General features: G+C 42.7%; 1 protein-coding gene across 1 annotated transcript in view; it reads left to right on the forward strand.

Moving 5' to 3' along the window:
• LOC120809945 (transmembrane protein 266) overlaps positions 1–17,853 on the forward strand; it is a 34,162-nt gene that overhangs the window by 11,344 nt on the left and 4,965 nt on the right. Inside the window, exons 4-9 of the mRNA XM_040164099.2 lie at positions 10,502–10,656; positions 11,982–12,055; positions 13,183–13,239; positions 13,435–13,573; positions 15,375–15,490; positions 17,613–17,808. Of these exons, the coding sequence (XP_040020033.1) occupies positions 10,502–10,656; positions 11,982–12,055; positions 13,183–13,239; positions 13,435–13,573; positions 15,375–15,490; positions 17,613–17,808 (737 nt within the window). The remainder of the gene's footprint in view (positions 1–10,501; positions 10,657–11,981; positions 12,056–13,182; positions 13,240–13,434; positions 13,574–15,374; positions 15,491–17,612; positions 17,809–17,853) is intronic.

Raw genomic sequence — 17,853 nt, forward strand, 5'->3', positions numbered from 1 at the left:
TGACACCATTACAAAGGCACTTTAAACGTCCGACATGCTGATCGTGGTTCTGCTTTTTCCGCTTTAACAGGATTGTGTGAAACGCTGTTATGGCATATGGGTATGAGGTCACATCACAGCTGTCCTTTTGATTAGTCACCATATTAACAGGTTTCTTTTCGTCACCGTGCAAAACCTGCTTGCTGTCCAGTCCGTCCATTCTGTCCAGCGACTCAAACCTGGCGCTCAGCACCAGCTCTCACCGGGATGCACATAAACACCATAAGCTGTAGCCCGGGATCCAACGCGCTCCCGCCAAATACGTACACAGGCCCCCCCATCCAAGTGCTCCGTTTGACACCAAATCAGGTCTCACTCCATTGGTTCCCTTCGGTTAGCCAGTCATGGCCCACAAACAGATGGATTTCACAGACGCATCATCAACAGTGGGACACTCCCGCTGCACTAGCAACCCTAGTGGGTGTCTGTTTCATGTTAGGGTCAGTGATGGCGAATAATTCCATCCCTGTGCGTAATGGATCGATGTGTGTATGTCTTGTGTTGTTGTGGATAACATTTAGTTCAAGCTTAGACATGCTGTGTTTCCTATTGGGGTCGACCTGTGAAATACCTGTAAGGTTGTTTAGACTCTAACTGGGTCACGGGCCTGCTGTTGTTGAGTAATCACAAAAAAGGAACTGCCAATATGTTGAAATGAGCTTGGGTTCGGAGGGGAAAGAGACCTAAGTTCTGGTCTAGGGGCTGAAACACCGTTGCTGTAAGAAGCTCTATCAATACCGCGGTGAAGGTTATTTTACCAGTGAGCCCAATTTACTCAAACTGTGCTTAGTGCGTTGAGATCACTATTTCATATTCAAGCCATTAGTGCAAAATGTCTGCCTGTAAAAAGTCTGCCAGAGGGAGTTGTAAAAGTCATCATTCTTTCATTTAGCTTTAATGAAATTCCATTTAAATCCACCATGCATGCGCTCTAGTAATGTGTCTGTCTCCACTATTCCATAAATGCTATACTAATATCTTACATTAATCACCATCAGCTATACCTCTTGCTTTGTGATAATAAAGGTGAAATATCACAAACCTTTGCTATTTTGGGGCCTTGTGTCCCATCAGGTGTTTCGGTCAACATTGAAATAGTGTGAATCAGCCCTGAAAGAGAATAATGTGTGAATAAAAGTTGCGTCCTCTGACTTGAAGGCCACGTCATTAGAATCAGTAAGATGCAGCGAAGGAGCGTCTCCCCGAATGCCTCAGTCAGCCTGCCCCCCCCCCCCCCCCCTCCCAGGACAGGGGATTTCATTTTGTGGATTTCAGCACCGCTGGGCTTTCGGTGATTACACCTGTGCCTCCGTCTCCTCATTACCATATCGATCCACCTCTCAAACAGACAGCGGCCATTAGCCTCATTAGATGACATTCACCCCCCCCCCCCCTTCGTGCACCCTCATCGTGTTTAAGAGACGGCCTCCTGCAGTAGTAGTCAGCTTCCTCACGTCAGCGCTTTGACATCAGCGACCTGTGAGTGGACTATGTTGCCGCGTAATAAAGTACTTAAGATAGGAAAATCTGGAGTTAAATAGCCGAAAACAATTGCTGATCTTACGTTTAGGCAAAAGGGGGCAGAGCAAATGAACCATCTTTGTGGATGTGTAGAATGATGTAGAAGTGAAGTTGAGAGAATGCAGGACAGCTTCCACAGACAGCAAAATGAAAAAGTATGTGGGAGAGGAACAGTTAGCTGCTCCACTGATTCTACCTGGGAAGGTGTATTGCCCCACCACCCATCCACCACCACCACACCCCAACCCCTCCACTCCCCGGCCTGCATTAGCAGGCTCATTGGCTTCCCGAGATGGTGAAGGAGCACCACGACGAAAGCTGTGCACGGGAAATGTTCTCGGAGGGATGTTTTGCAAGAAGAGAGCGTCCACTCTCGAAAGTGAAATTGTCACAACCTCAGTAGAGGTGTTTCATCAACATGGTGACGGCTCATCGGGGTATGGGGTGGGAGTTATTCCTACTGGCGGTTTGGGAATGCCAAACGTTTCTCATCTACTCATTCCAGAAAGAAATGAAGGAAAAAAAGTGCACTTGCAGGCCGTATTCTTCCTCACAAGTTCACCGATTAGATGCTGATGGAACACAGCTTTGTGTTACCGTGGCTTACCTATACTGTATGGCTGCAGAGTGTTTAATACCAGCAAGCAAGCGGAGGGGATTAATCAAGAGGAAAGGCTCCTGTGTCAAGCTGCCACTGTGTGATGAAGCACCTACTGTCAGCCATGTTTGCATATCATAGCCTGTAGCATTGGGAAGGTGGAGCTGACCTTACCGCTATCTCTCGTATACTGCGCTGCCCTCACATCAAATTGCCGGCGAAGCAGTCACTCGCACACAGACACACACACACACACACACACACACACACACAAACACAAAGACGCGCATGCATAATTGTGCATGCGTGAACAGAAATACATTGAGTATTTATACAGTGTGGGAGAACGTTTCACACTGTACTATATAGTGGTTGTTAATATAATCCTCTGTAATCATGGTTGACTTCATATTCCAGTTTATGCTGCGCTGTCACATCTCATTATGAACAGTAGTGTACCTTCAGTGATGCTTCTGCACATTTTGATAGGCTTTTCTTTTTCTCTATTTCACCATCTTTCTACATAGTTCTTTAGTCCCTGTGATTTTTTCTCTTGCTTCTCCTCCTCTTTCTTCAGTTCACTCTCTTCTTTTCGCGCTTACCGTCTCGACCTTTTTTCATCGCTCTCTGCCCTCGTTTTTCACACAAAGTAGGCCTTCCCATGCTGAAAACCAATCTGCGCTGTAACTCAACCGAACGCCAAGAAAATCGGTGCATATCCTCTATAAATCATACTGTGCACACCTGTCAGCACGTCACACTGACCTACCGGGGGCCCCTTTCAGGAGCCGCTGGGTTCACAGTTCTGTGGCGAGGGGGGGGGGGGGGGGGGGACAGGTGGACGGGCTGGAGATTTCCTGCACCCGTTTACTGTGTTGTTACCTAACAACAGTGTTCTCAGCCGGAGAGATGTGGGCGGCATTGTTGGAGGTGGTTTTTCTAGCTAGCATCAGGGGGCAGTTGCAGTGTTAGCAGTTTTGGCGTCATGGTAAGTGGAGTGTGGTTATTAATAGAGTTGGGCCCATCCATCTTCCTGTCTAGGAAAAATGCTGGGAGGACCAAGGTGGCGTGGGCTTGTGTTCAGCACTTTCATGGCTGCCCACTCTCCTCCTAGTCATCAAGCTGCTTTTGTTTGTTTGCTGACTTTTTTTTTTCTTTTTCGGGTGAAGGTTTTTTTTTTTTGTTGGTGCGTTTCAGCTCGTCTCTGTGTAGGTTGCTGGAGCTCTGTGACGGACAGAGAAAGTCAGCGAGGGAGATTTGAAGGACCGTGACCTCATCTGCGACTTGCGTTGATGGATTGAACTGGTGATTAAATAGTCACACACAAACAATGATTCAGTCAAAAATAGCTAGTTTATAGTATCCGACATCTATATCTGGCATATACATGCTGACATGAAAGTGATGGTCTAAATTAACCCTTAAGGCAATAACGTCCTCAGCCATGTAGGTACTTTACAGAACTTTTCTAAACTGCAAGTCTGTTTAAAGGGACATATAATCAAATGTAGCCCTGAAACCAACTCCAATCTAAAGCCCGCAGTATGTAAAATACTACTTTTCAGCATAGCATCTGACACTCCAAAAGCTGCTGCAACACCTGCTCAGTGGCTGAATATGCTGCCGCTGTCGCCTGTGGTAAAAGCTATAGAAAAGGTCAGTGACGAGTATGATGCAATGTGATAATGAGAAGTGCCCGGGCACGTTATTGTCCGATAACGCCTGGATGAAAGCCTGCAGTGTAGGAATATGTTAAGATTCAGGAATGCCTAACCGGCTCATTACACCACCCGACCCTTCCCCAATGCTACTGCTACTGCTACTACTGCAGACCTGAGCAGTGGAATGATGTCACCTCTCATCCCAGTGATGGCTGTGTGGCTGCCAGACACAGAGACAGAAGCATATGTTGCTCATTCGGCTGCTCCAAATGTGCAAGGAGTCCGGGGTCAGGTACCAACACCAGATGGTTCATCTAAATCGGTAGTGTGCAACGGGGGGAAAGAGGAAAAAACAAGTGCGCGTGCCCTCTGCCTCCCACAAGCTTTAGGCCAGGAGTCAAAATGTTCCATTTTGGAAATAATTACCGGCCCATTTGCGAAGTTTAAGAAAAATAGTCAAGGAAGGAAAATAAACTTCATTCTTTCCATATATAATCACAGCTATCTTTTGGGAATTCTGAGGCGGTGGTAGCTCTGTGACCTCCTGTATTCTGCCACATTATTAAAGGGATGTTTAGTTTTAACATTTTACCAGTGTGTCTATTTGCTGCATCTTTACTTTACATACTGCAACTTTGTTAGAAGAGGGCAAAAAAGTCAAGTGGAGAAGTCTTGCCTTTTGAAATTATGCATTCTCCGACGGCTCTCACCTAGTGGAGCCAATTTGGCCTGATTTAATTAGAGAGCAGAGGAAGTCGTCTGAGACTGCGACCTGGGAATGACCGGCCTCCCTGTTATCTCCCAGCCTTCTTAATTCCGCTGCCACAGGGATGGCTTTTGGCCAACGAAGCGTACAAGTCCATCCTTTGTCAGATGTTTTTCATGTCTGTCTTGAGGATAAACCTTTTACGTCAGAGAATCTCAAATGATGAAATACTTTCATCAAAGTATTTTAAAGCCACATGTGTTCAGATTAGGAAATTACAATTCTTGCTATTCCTGTTTTTTTCATTTTGTCTTAAACTGTGCCACTGTAGAGTGTTTCACGTCTCACTATCTTGGTGTAACGTTCCACTCTTAATCCCTGATCCTACGCAGATTAATTAAACAATTTAAGGTTAACTATCACAGTATGACGTAAAGGTTTACTGCCGATCATTATACACTCATAAATTATGTAAATAAGGATGATGGCATCTATGTGTTGTACTAGCTATAAATAGCTTGCTTAAAATACACTTGACAAGATTGGTCTTCATTAATTGAAATATAAACTTTCCTTATTATTTGAATTGTGATTCTTAATGGGGAATATGTGGTCAGGGATCCTTAAAAGTTATATTTGCTCCCTTTTTTCATTTTTGCGGATTCAATTCGAGACTCCGATCCGTCCTTTGCTGTCCACAGGCTGTGCTATCTGCCATATTCATAATATGGTAGTGGTCCTAAAGGAACGCATGCAAGGATCAAGTCAGTTAACCCCCACCTTCAAATCACACGTGCAGACTGGTGGCTGCTATTCGCAGTGTGACATTACTTCTCCTGCTCATAACAGAGAAGGATCAAAAATCCATTAGTGGAGCCGGATCGCCTCAGCGCAGGTAGAATTGTTGTTCTTCACCTCTTTACTAAAAAAATAATTTACATAGGTAAGAACACCATTAATTGTAAAACCCATGATCACCCTGAACAATAGGATGGTTTGATGGGGATCTAATGGAGCATGCAGATACGACTTCACTGCACTAATGTATTGGGACAATAATAGTAATGCACTATCTATAGTAATAATGATACCATATACTAATCCACAGACACTGTGTACACCTTATTATCACATGGCCTAATTAAATCTATGGAGTCCAAATACAGTGCTATTTTGTGAGCTGCATCTTCAATGACCTCCACAATACCTTCTCCTTCAGATCAACTGCCACCTCAGCAGAGATCTTGTGTACCGATGAAGGTCCACTCCGGCTGGCCGGACACATGTAAACTCACACGTATGGCATACAAGCACGGAGTACAGAATACACCTTCTTGTCCTTTTGCAACGTACTAATGCGTCTTTCCCAAGCATTCCCATTGGACTGTGAGGAAAAGCTGGAAACCAGTTGCCCTTGTTCAGTGTGTTCCTCGTGTGCACTCAGTCGTTTTGGTGGTCTTTCCGGTCATTGCGCACCGACTTAATATCAAAAAACTAAGAAGCTGGTATGTTACTGTCACACATAAACACAAATATTCCTGCCTGACAATACCGATGTAAAAGTGTTAATGCTATGAAACAATAATTCACGCGTCGTATTCCTTGTTAGTTATTGCCAGAGGGGAATAAAAAACCAAAAAAAGGATCCTGCCTCTTCGAGCAGAAGTCAGAGATTTACTGTGTATTTTAACTCCACAATCAGTCATTTATCCCTTTGGTTGTGTTTCCACTGAAAGTGCTGCAGGAGAGTTGGGGCTGCCTCCCCAATGCTGATTGTGCTGTGATCAATGATGCACAGGGATTGGTAATAGGGAATCTCTCAAATGTAAAATTAATTACCTGCAATCTGACAGCATCAGGGAAACTCAGCATGTTTTTTATGCTTACTTGGTAGTCCCCTTTTTCCGTGCTTGCTTTAGCATAATGCATATATGAGTTTGTGTTTGTGTGTGTGTGTGTGTGTGTGTTTGCGTTGGTTGTTGAAGTTGGGAGTCTGCAGGGGAGATAGGATGCTACGTGTCTGGAGTCTGTCAGGTGGGGCTGAATTAACACATTGTGATTTTGCTTGATAGGACACTTTCCAGCAGGAAGAGGAAAGTCTTCTTTCCTTTATCACTCGACTGGTTTCCTTTTTAACACACATGCCATGAATACGGAAGTGCTTCTTGAAAGCATGTAGTTTGGTTTTAAAGAAAAATTACATTTATATCGACAAACTGGTCCTGGTGCATTGAAACCCACTGTGGGAGATGTGGTGGTTGGAGGTTCTGGTTTGTATTTTGTGATTGGAGTGTGTGAAGTGGAGTAAGCTTTTGCCTTTGAGTCACTGTCTCAGTTTAGTGGTGAAAAAAAACCTGCCAATGCAGCTTTCAAGCAGCAGTTTGACTATTAGTAAATGTTAAAAATACATGATCCTGACAGTTGATGAGACAAATAATATGGAGAAAAATCAGGTTCCTCTGCCTTCTCTTAACGCTACCAATAAATAAGTAAATAAATGAATATATATAAATTTGGCATTTCTTCAATTTTCCTCTAGTTAGTCTGAAAAAAAAGAGAAATAGTGTGAGCACTAGAAATAGTAACATTTATAAGTTTAACTTACACTACTTGAATGAAAGGCCCCGTTATTTATTACTGTCTATCGGACTGAGCCATATAACCCCCTCTATCAAACTTCATCCAATGAGACCATCAGGTGCCGTGAGACTGATTGTCCCAGTGTTTTGGTATCTCAATCAACACGCTGGGATTGATTACTTTTTCCTGATTTAATCCCCCCCCCCCCCCCCCACCCACTCATTTTCTCTCTCCAGCGCCACTCAATCTCACTGGCATTGGGAAACAGGGACGGCTATATCAGCCAGCTCCACATGTAGAGAAGGAGAGAAACCAAAGGAGACATCGACAGAAACGCCGAGTGAGAGAGAGACCAATAATGTAAATTTACAAAAAGGTCTTGCAAATGCGTGAAATAACAATAGGAAGATTTCCTTTTTGGTAAAGCAGTCAATCAGGGTAGTTAAACACGTCAATGTGAGAATCCTTGAAGCCAGAGTGTGACCTTGTCCACCGCGCTGGTCCATGGTGACTCCAGCCAGGTGCTTCTGTCAGGGCGTCAGGGCTGAGCGGGTCAGAGAAACGACATTTTCTTCTGTTCTGTTGCTTTAAACAGACTCATTAATATACCGCATGTGTCCCCAGCAGCGTCTGACTGCGTCCCCTCTGGGCTGGGCTAGTTTTGGCATGACATGAAGTAAGGACACAAACATTTACTGAATTTAGCCTCTTTGTATTACGTATCAAAGCGGAGTCTTTGCACTTCCCGTGAACCCGCATCACTTATTCGTCTCTCTCCCCGTGCGTGTCGGTGTATGTGATTTTGTGAGTGAGAGCGGAAGCCTATAAGAAGATCTGTTATCAACGCAGGACAGATGTAACACACAGCTTTTGCCTTCGGTGATAGATTTGGTCCCAGACAAGAGGCTGCCTTCCGATTCGTTGAGAACAAGCGAGGCCCCCTTTAACGCTGTTGAGATGCATTGACTTTCAAACTACAAGCTCGCTACAACATGCAGAACAAAATGCTATTGTTTTAATCTCTTTATGCTGAATACGTTGCTACAGACAGCGGCCTGTAAGCTTGGCTTACTGTGACATGATTACCAGAGCCTCAGAGGGACAGAGTTAAAGCCTGAGGAGAATGTCCGCTTACAAAGTTTGTGAGAAGCGTAATTCACTTTTAACACTCCTCTCTACTACTCCCACTTCATTAATTGTTCAGGTCATTTTTTATTATTTTTTGCTTCCACGCAGCAGTTAAATTAAGCGTGAAATCATATGATATAAGATTCACTTTGATGGACTATCTAATCTGAGACCTGGCACTGGGTAGTTCCTTTTTACTTAAATTGATTGTAATTGTTTGATCATTTGGTCCTTGCTCATATGTCATTGCAAGATACAATGAAAGACCCTCTGACCTTCATCTCCGACCTTATCCAGAGTTTAGATGTTGTTGTTTTTCTCTGCTCAGTTATTAATAAACCATAGAAACGTGCATAGTAATACATGTCCATATATATATATATATATATATATATATATATATATATATATGCTAGCATGTATGCTGGCATGATACCTGGCATCCGTAGAGTCTCGCCAAGATTCTTGTGGAGCAGATTCGGCACCATCTGGAAGTGGCACATTAGTGCTACTCCACCCAAAGCCAAGAAGATGATTGCTATCAGCATGATTACGCCTTCATTAGATTAGCTGTGCATTGTTTACGAGCTTGTGGCTCCGCTCACAATGTCCGCCAGACAAATAAATACTTTCCTCTGAAAAACGGATGCAATGATCAACTCAACAGAAGCTTCATACATTTTTACGAATTAGTGCATCAATTTGCTTCTCTAGGAGACGATCATTATGTTTGATATCCTGCAGTTTATTCCTTCATGTTTGTCATTATGGTCAGATGAACAAATAAAGGTTAGAGCTTAAAGTTTGACCGTTGATCTGTTGTGGAGCTGGAACCTTGATCAAATGACCAAAGATCCACACACATGTTGTCTAAAGAAATACGTGTGTGTCGTCTCCCACTGAAAAAAGAGGAGACACTTAATCAACAAATCAATGTTCTTGCTATGAAGCAAATGTTAAGGTAAATCAGAACTTGTATTTTGAATACATCTGTTGAATTATAGAGTTAATGACATACGCGTATAAAGAAATATTTCAAAAGTAGAACACGTCGTCATCCAAGAGTTAAAGTAAGAATGTGGTTTAATGGACTATAACTGGCATTTTTACAGATACGTCACCCAGATTCTTCCGTAAGTGCAGCGTGGTCCGTTTTGTCACAGTGGAAAAAAATAAAAAATGAAGACATTTTCCACTATAACAGCTCATATTAGCACCACGCCAAGAAATGAAGACGTGTTCAGAGGAGAGAAACGCTGTGCCAACGTCTGTCTCCTCAATGCCAGTGCAAGGGGAGAAGGGAAAGTTTCCCGGCAGAGCCAACTTTCCACACCAGCTGGGGAGCCGGGGAGAGGCACAGTTTCTCTCATCTCCTGCTGGTCTGTATGACTAGCCACTATCTCCAAACAGCGCTTCAGTCATCTTGCCAGACACCTTATCGGCCTAAATGTTGGATTCTTACAATACCTGGAAAACTGCACTATTGTGTTTTTTTCACGTCTTAAAAATGTAAACCTGCTCTTTTTCTATTCAGCACGTTAAAGGCAGTCAGGGGATTTTGGTAGCTAATGTGGTTGTTAGATACAATTCAATTAAAATTCTCACATTGATATGTAGATGCGCGTTGAGGTTAAAATTCAAATCAACGGGCCACTGATTTTGCTGAGCGTGAAATCCTTTCCTCTCAGCGGCTCTACACTGACTCCCTTCATTGCCATGTGAAAAGGAGAACATCAATATTCCAGTCGCTCCTTCGGCTGCCGGTTCAGTCACCAGTTCACAGAGCTCCACTGTCCCTCTCCCTGTCAATGCCGTCTCTGACCACGCTTCCTTTCCCTTTTGCCCTGGCCATCAGCGCCAGACTCTACTTGGATTAAACAGACATTGCGTTTTGCAAGCGTAAGCTACCACCCTCTGTTGGCCATGCCGGGGAGTTCACATATCAAGAAGAAACCTTTGAGATACTGTTCAGCATTGCACTCAGACATTGGAATCGATGCAAGCACAGATCCATCCGATGTCATTCTAAACGAGGTGGAATTAATTATCATGGGGTCACTCACTTTATTCTCTTTGGTCACACTGGTACTGGTCTAAAGGCAACATGAAAGATGATGTATTAATCAGCGGTTTGAGCCTGGCTTACATTTATGACTGAGTGCATATTTATTAATTTGACTATTATGAGGTATAGAAATGCAATGGGTGAGCCATACTGATTTCATGTCTAAAAACCTGCCCTATTTCTTTTCTGTTGACTTTCTTCAGGTCCAACTGGCTGAAGCCGTGCTGCGGTCGCCGGGTGGCCCTGTGGCAAGTGTGTCTGCTCAGTGCTGGCTTCAACTGCATCCTGGTGGCCTGTGTCATCCTGGTGGTGCTTTTTCTGTCTTTGGAGCTGCTGATAGACACCAAACTCCTACAATGTAAAGAGTGATCCCGGCTACTTATTTGTACCTCCTATTTGATCAATATTTGCTGAGTATGCATCTTCTCCTCCAGCGACATAGATAAAAAAAAAATATATATATATATATATAAAACACCTGGGAGGCAATACAACATGCACGGCGTGCATAGAGATGCTTTAGTTTCATTGTTTAACTAAAACTTGATCAACTCTACTGGTGCTTTTCCTTTATTGTAAACTACCCGCCAACGGGGTCATTAGATTAGTATTTATTTGAAGAAATCTTTGTGTAATGGTTCATTCTTATTTGTTGTAGCAGTACACCAGCACAGTCTATAACTTCTTGTCACACTTTTGATGTCAATGATTTGTTAGTAGGATTTGTATTATGCATAAGGGACCCTAAACACTGTGAAAGTAACACAATGTGGAGTTTAACACAGAGTACTTAAATAACTTACACAAGGTAGACTTCAGATTTTGTTTCTCATACTGTTTTTCACCACAGTACATTTACGGAACAATTTAAAACGATTCAAGTACGGAGACTTACTTGTAAGTGTTGTAGAAATCATCGACACAACTACGTAACTAATTCATAAAAAGTACTCGTTACGCATTCATGGCCTCTTTTCCATCACGTCCGTGTGAGCAGTCCTGCTGGTCACAGTGGAGCCTGATCTGTTGGTGCTGGATGGTAAATGGTTGTGACGCAGAGTGATGGAGAAAGGTGATAATGAACCGAGTCCCTCGTCGACAGCCGTAGGCACTCGTCCCCAGCGATCGCTGGCCAGCATCCAGCTCCGGGTATACCTGAGGCTCGCTGCGGGAGCTGCAGGAGCTGCAGGAGCTGCAGGACTGCATCACTTCAGAGCTGCTGTAATCTGGTGCTTTGTCTGCTGCCAGTACCTGCAAGACAAACATGGGACTGGGCAATAGGGCGGGTGGGGGGGGCACGAAGAGATTAGAGGCGTGGGACGTTTGTAGATACCGGTCGGCATTGTGGTTTTATAGATGAGCTCTGGAAAATTAAAAAAGAAATGCTGATGAATGGAAAGAGAAGAGAAGCATTTCTAGTTTTCAAAAAGAGCTCCTTGACTTTTTAAAAGGGGAAAAAAGCAGAAGAGATCATCCTTTTTTTTCTTTGTGGAAAATAAATATTACAAAATGATATTTCCATTCAATGGCAAGTCACGTCTTTCTAAGATATGAGCAAAGAGATCCAAAATAATTTTAATAACGATTATATTAAAATGATTTTGTAGAAACACATTGCTTCCTCGTACTGTCACTTTAGAAACTCCGCCGCTTAACGTCTTTTCATGTTTCTTCTTTCAACAGTTTCCAATGCTTTCCAATTTGCCAGCATAATCCACTGGATCAGCCTTATCATCTTGTCACTCTTCTTTTCAGAGGTAACTCAATCCATTGTCCAGAAAAGCGCTGATACAAATCGTACAGTTACCCATTATTATCACGTTAGCCTGTGAGTTTGCAACCTCCATCTCTTGGATAATGGCATGTGTCACCAAATTAATGTTTTACACGTCGCATTTCTTTTTAAATTATTATTATAACCAGGGTACTAGAATACGTGGCTGCCCTTCGTCCAGTACGTCGTCTTCTTCGGATTCAGCTTTAGCTTCAGAAATGCTGCCTTGAGGCTGGATGGCTGGTTTGTTTTTTAAACCATAATTGGAATTAGTCTTTCTACAATTTTACCATTGTTTGATAAGACAGTGTTTTAAAATTACTCTAGAATTGTGAAAAAACAAAATGGAGAGGGAATCATTTGGCCCACAAGCCTCCACTCCAGTGCAAACTAATTACCCTGACAGCTTCAGCCCCGACGCCCTAAACCAAACATTAATTACCATTGAGCCATTTGGAGCAATAATTAAAGCTGAGCTTTAATTATTGCGGTAGGGACGGGGTTGCAGAGATACGATCCGTCCCAACCACCTTGCCCACTGACATAAGAGAAGTCATTTAGGAACGGTGTTAGATAGCTTATCACCGGCCTCTGCACCAATCAGAAAACAGGATTCACACATGTGGGTGGAGTCCCTGGACTTCTCGTTTGACACCACCGCTGTTGTGCAACATACGCTGCGGATGATGGATTAGCAGGACCGGTCGTAAATGACACCAAATACTAATTGGAATATAAATCAATAACATGCTCAACAAAGCACAATGGGAAATTTGACAGGTGATAGATGTGCTTTGCATAATAGCTTTATTAAATACTTGGATACAAGCGGTTTAAAAAGGACTGTTTTCTTTGTTATTTGAGATGTCTGTGTGATTCAGTCAGTTACATTGCTCTGCACATGTGAACGTATACACATGCTGGGCCACTTTAAGGTTGTTTCATTTCACATACAGGGTTGTAGCATAGTTACTATTGTATTTGAACAAAAAGTACATTTGGATGTGATGACAACTCTGAAGACTAATAATATCTCGAGAGCTTTTTTTATGTATCCCCTATCCCTCACCTCTCTATTTTAATGCTTTTATTTATCTCTCTCTGTCTTAGACTGTCTTCAGAATTGTCGTGCTCGGGATCTGGGACTACATAGAGAACAAAGTCGAGGTCAGTGCTGTCGTTGTGTGTTTGCTAACAAGCCTTGATGACCAGGTTTCCATTTCTGTCAGTGTTCAATACTATTTGTATTTTTTCCACTTGTTCCTACATAGATATTGTTCAGCATTTTGGGGAAATGCACTTTACGCTGACATTTGCGCGTTGTTTAAGTGTCGACATGCTTTTGTGTGTGTGACCTCTCAGGTGTTTGATGGAGCTGTCATTGTGCTGTCCCTGGCCCCCATGGTGGCCTCCACGGTGGCCAACGGGCCCAGCAGCCCCTGGGATGCCATCAGCCTCATCATCACTCTGCGCATCTGGAGAGTCAAGAGGATCATTGACGGTGAGGCAGACAGAGACCTTGTGTGCATTCAAATGTGTTGTTAATTGGCCTGAATGTCAGAATCGTTTTGTGCAGCAACTCAGTAGTTGTGCATAAATATCCAAATACCACAAAAGACCTAAATGACCCCATTCTTTCCATGATTATACACATTATTTACTATTTAAAGCAATACAGCTATTGATCATCCCCCCATAGTGAATATCTGCCACCCTGCTACTCTCACTCATATTGATTGTAAGGGGGTTGTTAAGTAGATTCAGAGAGGCTATAATGAATATAGTGGTGGTTCTTCCTTCTTCTAATGCATATCGATTCGATATCTGTCCAAGGGTCACACTGACCATGGGCCTGTGACTGCATACAGGATCCACTGCACACACAGTGTGCGATTTGTTCAGGTCCAGTGAAACAATAGACGTGTTTTCCTCAATACACCCTCTGAGAGCAACAGTCTGCCGGTTTAAGAAATATGCTCATTTTCTCTCTGGAGGACAGTTGCTGCTGCAGCCAGCAGCTGGTTGGCTTAGAACAATCAATCAGAAACAGTATCAACGTACTAATGTGGCTTGTTTTATTTATTTGTATATATGATACGGTCTCAAGTAGCCATTTCTGTCTTGGTTGAGTTCAGAATATCATTAGTCTGGAATATGACTCACACATTAAGTACGTTGTTTTAATGGATCAATTATATTGAACTAACACATCTCAATGAGACAATTAATCATTTCGGTTATCAATACAATACAGCTTTCAACGTCATTGATTTACTGTGGTGAAGCACATTCAGCCTGCTTCTTAACATGCAGCTGTGGTGTTGGTTTCCAGGGAACACACCGCTGATTTTCCCGCCTCACACCTCGACCTGTTGGGTTTGATATTTGTGAGTGATTGAGTTTTCTTGTTAGGCAGCCGCAACTCTCCTCGGAGCATAAAAGTCACACTCGAACCAATAAATGTACAGCTGAAGGGCCGGCTCGGTTATTACGGGAGAGGGATTGAGTCTCTTGCAAGATTAGCTTGACATATGAAGTGGCAATGTTTGTGTCACTCCGATCGCAGTGGGAATACAGAGGAGTGAAATGCAGCAGACTTTGTAAGGTCTACAAAGCAGACACGTACAAAAATAAACATTGACATTTTTTAATGTCTCCCTTTTTATCTTACAATACATTCAAATACAACAGAAATAACAATTTTGCTACTAACAATGATGTCTTTAAACGGTTAACTCACCAAAGCCTCCAAGTGAGGATAAATATTTCCAAGACAAAGCTCTTTTATAATGCCGATAATCAGTCAGTAGAACACTTGACTCCAGGTAAGAGGGGCGAGTGGAGGAGGGCCATATATTTGCCTCAGTAAAGTCTTACGTACGAGATTAAGGTTGGAACGAGCTGGAAATATACTGACGCCATGTTACACCATCTAGTCAACCTGGAACCACATGTGTGAGGAACATTTTTAGAAACTTACAAAATTCCTTCAGTACAGGTTTCGAGTTACTGGACTGGTAATTATGAGGTTTGCATATGTGACGACAGACATATATGGAGCAAAGGACGCGTGGTTGGCTAATGCTGACCGTGGACCATGATGTGCTTGATGTATTTTACCATAAACACCTCTAGCAGTCTTAGCTAAGCTCAGATCCCACCTGTCACTCTGTTTCAGACCATTTAATCATGTTGTGATCTAAAAAGTATATATTGTTTTTCTTTTAAAAGTCTCTCTCTCTCTCTCTCTCTCTCTCTCTCTCTCTCTCTCTCTCTCTCTCTCTCTCCCTCTTCCATGGTAGCTTATGTGCTCCAAGTCAAAGTTGAGATGGAATTGGAGATCCAGCAATGTGAGAAGACCAAGGCTGTGAGAGAAGAGCAGCTGGAGCGTCTCACTCAGATCTGCCAGGAACAGGCGGTGAGTACCAAAACAAGTCTTTTCCTTACAGCTAGAAATCACTGATCACATCCACTCAAAGGAGTATATATGGAGTCCTTATTGACAACACACACCCATACCTTGAAATGGTTCCCTGTGAGAAAGATGCAATACATTCAGCAATATCTTTGAAAATAGCTGTGTTTGCATCGTGAAGCTAAAAGCATCTCATGGCCTACTAAGCTAAGACAGATTCTATTCTTTTTTGACAAACCACATTTTAGTTTTTTTAATGACATTTTTTGCACCGGGCATCTTTGCTGTAAACGGTCTGCGCGCCGGGGCCACGCGCTCTGTCCTGCAGTCCGTCCGTCATGCTCGGCGGCTTGATATGCGATGCCACAATGGAGTCAGGTCTGAAGATATGGGCAGAACAATGACCGACAGCCCGTTGCTGTATGAGCCTGAAGTCCTCCTCCACCCGTTTTATCGTCCCCCAACCGGACACGAGACAGGAGAAGACTGCGCTAGCTCAGGTTCCATCTCGGCTCTGCTCCCGGGGTGCCAGACCTCCCTTTCGGTGGCATTTGGTATATGGTTGGTCTGAAGACGCCGTGATCGTCATAATCCTGCCGGACTAAATCCAATCCACTGTCTTCTCTGATGTTGATCAGTGTATCTCTATGAAAGACCACACATGCTTCAACATCGAACACAAAAAAGTACAAATCCAAATGTATGGGCACTACCGGCTAAAGCACTACATGCAACATCAGGACATTTCTTTATGACATACTATGATATTTTTATTTTTGGAGACTTTTTAAAGTTATATAATTATTATTATTGTTGGTTTATTTGATACAGGACAGTGCACATTGATGCTAAAAGGCATAAAATAAACCTATTAAGATAGAAAAAAGTTATACAATATTGAGGCTTTACAATGCACGCACAAAATTAATGAAATAAGTGAGCTTAAGTGAACTTTTATACATTGTCTACTTATAAGACGTGCATCACAGAGGCTAAACAAAGCAAATAAGATTAGGAATGACTGTTAAATTAGAAACAAGGTGTGAAATACATAAATCAGTCAGAACTTAACAACCATAAAAGACATAGGTGAGGGTCGACCAGAAGTTTATCAGATACTATTTAATTTTCATGACATACTAGATTTTGATGACCTATCTTACGATCTCGTGGCACACTATTCTTTAACATTTTGCACGGCATGTTGATGACTTATATAACCTTTTATAAGTTAGTTAGAATGTATATGCAAATAGCAAAAGTGTTTAACTTAATTCAATTGCACATCAGTCAATCAATTTCTGCTCTATAGTACATTTATATTAAATGTTTAAGGCCTCATGAGCTCTTTCTACACTGTTAGCTCAGACACCACCAGAGGAGGGCAGCAGTACCTTACAAACAGGTCCACTCTTTCCAGCCATCGTATTTGGATTCCTCAGAGCACGCACACCGATGATCCTAGGCTCAACTTGCAATTCACCATCTATGTATAATGCATTAATTAAACATTCAAAAGGTCATCATCAGATCCTTTAAAAGCTAATTTTTAGAAAATTGCTCCTCGCGTACATAGACAGTAGTTTTCTATTCTATGTTTTTGATATACATTGTAGGGGATACCTTATCCAATGTGTTAATCAATGAATATATATGATTTATCGTATGGTACAGTGATTTGTTTAACTAATAAACACCCTCTGCATGTATGATTGGAAAATGTTGTTGCCTTAATGTGTTATTTTGTATCGCCTTCTTTTTCACAAAATCTGCTGCTGAAATGCTTTCTTGATACTCATTATCAAGAAAACATTTCACTTCACTGCATAACGAATACACATGATTAGACAACGCATTGGATTAATGAAGAGAATCGCTAACCATTAACAACCTTTAAACCTTTCAGAACAGACAAGCTTTGTCTATGCGTGTCACAGGTCCAATCCTACTGGTACTTTGTCACTCTATTGTCCCCTGTTCTCTCTCTTTTGTGTTTTGTGTATTCCCCTCCACATAATCTGTTCCATTTATGTCCTCATCCCTCATCTTTTCTACATTCCATTTGTTTATTCTCTAATCGGCGGCGTTCCCTCTCTTCCTACATGCACACACCAACCGTCTCCAGTTTGAGATCAGACAGCTGAGGGCCCATCTGGCCCAGCAGGACCTGGACCTTGCGGCAGAACGCGAAGCAGCCATGCAGATTCATCATGTATGGGGCAAACAGGGCAGGAGCTTTCAGGTTGTGGAAGGCTTGACTCCCGGAGAATCTGACGATGAGGGCGGCCAGAGGAACCCCAGGGAGCCTCATGTCACTGCAGGTACAGTGTGGTTTTTAAGGACAGGGTTGCTATAAATGCCAAATG

This window comes from Gasterosteus aculeatus, chromosome 12 (assembly GCF_964276395.1).
Source record: "Gasterosteus aculeatus chromosome 12, fGasAcu3.hap1.1, whole genome shotgun sequence".
Classification (NCBI taxonomy): domain Eukaryota; kingdom Metazoa; phylum Chordata; class Actinopteri; order Perciformes; family Gasterosteidae; genus Gasterosteus; species Gasterosteus aculeatus.